We start from the raw sequence: 2,135 nt of genomic DNA, 5'->3' as shown, positions 1-2,135 counted from the left end.
GCGAGAAGATTACTCAAAATGTCCTGCACCTTGCCTTTATCCACGAAACTCAGCCTTCGAGGACCAAATTGGATAAGCTGATTATTCTTTAATGTGATAACAGCCTCTGCATAATGTTTGGGCTGCCTTGGGCGTTCTGGTTTACTATAAAATTCCATAAAAATTTTCTTAAATGCTACCTGATCTTCTAATGAAATTTCAGTATTTATATAAATCCGATCTACCTCTAAAGTTTGTTCGGTGTCGATATTTAATATTTGCATTACTGCTTTGTCGTATACACAGTTTTTACTTAACCGATATCCAAACAATTTAAGAGCATCTCGACCTAACAGCATCGGGGCACATATTACATTATCCGATACTACTCCAAACGTTATTACTTTTATTTCTCCTTCCAACTTAATTTTAGCTTTTACAATTCCCTCTATATGAAGTTTTGAATTGTTAATTCCGTAATAACGATTCCATTCGCGATCCGCTTTCTCCAAAGTTTTATTACATATTAGTCGTTTTTTTATTAAATTAATAGGACAACCGGTATCAACTCGAGCGGTACATGAAAATTGATCTATACCTTCCATGCTGCATTCTACGATTTTTTGATATTCATCTTTTAATTCTTCCGTCAGGTCCACTAAACAAACCTCATTTTGATCGTTTTCTTCCCTTGACTCCCCGGAATCGCTATTCTCCTCTTCATTGACGACTCCCACCTGCTTCTCGGTTCTACTGGTTGTCTTCGGGGGTATCTTCGACTTGGCAATCTTTCCTCCGGGCTGTGGCTCTTCAGCGGTGCAGTCCCTCGCATAATGTCCTGCTTGGTTACATTTATAGCATTTAACCACTCCTCTTGTTGTTGTAGTCATTTTAATCTTCATTGGCTCTTTGCTATCCACAATTTTGCGATCTACTTTCTTTTGAGGATCATTCCATGGGAGAGTTGTTGACCTGCGATTTGTTGTTTCGGTTTTTAATGTAATCTTTTTGAATGCCTTTGTCAACTCTTGAACGGATGAAAACGATTGCATTCGAGCCTGGTTTTGTAATGACTCAGATGGTATTCCGTCAATTACATATTCTATCAACTCATCTTGTATAATGGGAACTTTATTTCCCAGGATAAGTTTATCGTGACAATAATCACTGAATGCTTCGTTTGTTTTCCACGTTCTCGCTTCGAATTTACGACGTGAGTCCAGTTTTCCCAACGGCAGATTGAACATTGATTCCATTTCTCTCAACAGCTCGTTTGTATTCATAGACAAATGTTCCGCTTTTGAATGATACCACCTCTGTGCCTTTCCTCGTAATTTTGATCCGATTAATATTTTGGACGCATTTTCATTTAACTCATAAGTGTGACATAACAAGTTAGCTTGAGCTTTCCATCTCTGAAAATCTTCACCAGAACCATCATATTCGCTTAACAACTCTCCTACGTTTTTAATATTAATTGTCGTTCGCGAATCTACTGACGAATGACTATTTTGCGGCGATCCCCGTAGCAAATCGTTCTCGCGTCGAAGCAGCGCGATCTCTCTACTCATTAACTCTCTTTCTCTTACTTCTAGTTCGGTTTCTCGCCGAGCTAAAGTACTTGCCTGGCAATCCCGCTCAGCATTGTTTTCCTCTATGTTGTCCTCGGTCGTTTCCTCGAAAACATCCTCCTCTTCGTTGTCTCTGTTTAAACCTTCGTCAATCCAGCTTCCCGTTGGGTCCGCTTCTCTCAGCCTAGCAATCAACTCGGCCTTTCTTCCTGCTGTAGGCAACTCGTGGTGTCTCAGTATATTTTTTATTTGTTCCAGCTTGAGCTCGTTTAGATCCATTATGTCTAACAACTTTCGACTCGTTCGATGACGTGAATTTATTGCTTGAATTTTTCGCTCGCACCCAGCTGAGCGAGACCGTAATTTTCTGCTCGCACGCAGCTGAGCAAAATACGGTATTCGATATTACTTAACCAAGGCACGCCTTCGTTTCTCGACGTGCGTTACCACGCCTCAGTTTAACGTCTTACTCACTCCTTCCGTTACTTATCTACTTTCGTCGTGGTAATCCCACTTCTGAAAATTGTAGTCACCTTTATTACTAGAGATTTCTTACACACAGTACTCTACAATTTTCGTTCTTAC

The 2,135-nt window shown here is 40.1% G+C and overlaps 1 protein-coding gene across 1 annotated transcript; it reads right to left on the bottom strand.

Annotated features, from left to right (window-relative positions):
* Window positions 1–131: 131 nt before the first annotated feature.
* LOC108771321 (uncharacterized) lies at window positions 132–2,061 on the bottom strand. The gene is made up of 2 exons (XM_018550672.1): window positions 225–2,061; window positions 132–144 (listed from the first exon to the last, which is right to left on the bottom strand). Exons 1-2 carry the CDS (start codon window positions 1,827–1,829, stop codon window positions 142–144), a joined length of 1,608 nt encoding a protein of 535 aa, XP_018406174.1. The 5' UTR covers window positions 1,830–2,061; the 3' UTR covers window positions 132–141.
* Between the last annotated feature and the right edge of the window lie 74 nt (window positions 2,062–2,135).

Source organism: Cyphomyrmex costatus, unplaced genomic scaffold (genome assembly GCF_001594065.2).
Source record: "Cyphomyrmex costatus isolate MS0001 unplaced genomic scaffold, Ccosl1.0 C2326041, whole genome shotgun sequence".
Taxonomy (NCBI): domain Eukaryota; kingdom Metazoa; phylum Arthropoda; class Insecta; order Hymenoptera; family Formicidae; genus Cyphomyrmex; species Cyphomyrmex costatus.
Note: the sequence above shows the minus strand (reverse complement) of the source record. Positions and strands in the feature narration are given on the sequence as shown.

Excerpts from the sequence above, each read along its gene's own strand:
- LOC108771321 (XM_018550672.1), bottom strand. The coding sequence starts at position 1,829 with ATGGATCTAAACGAGCTCAAGCTGGAACAAATAAAAAATATACTGAGA.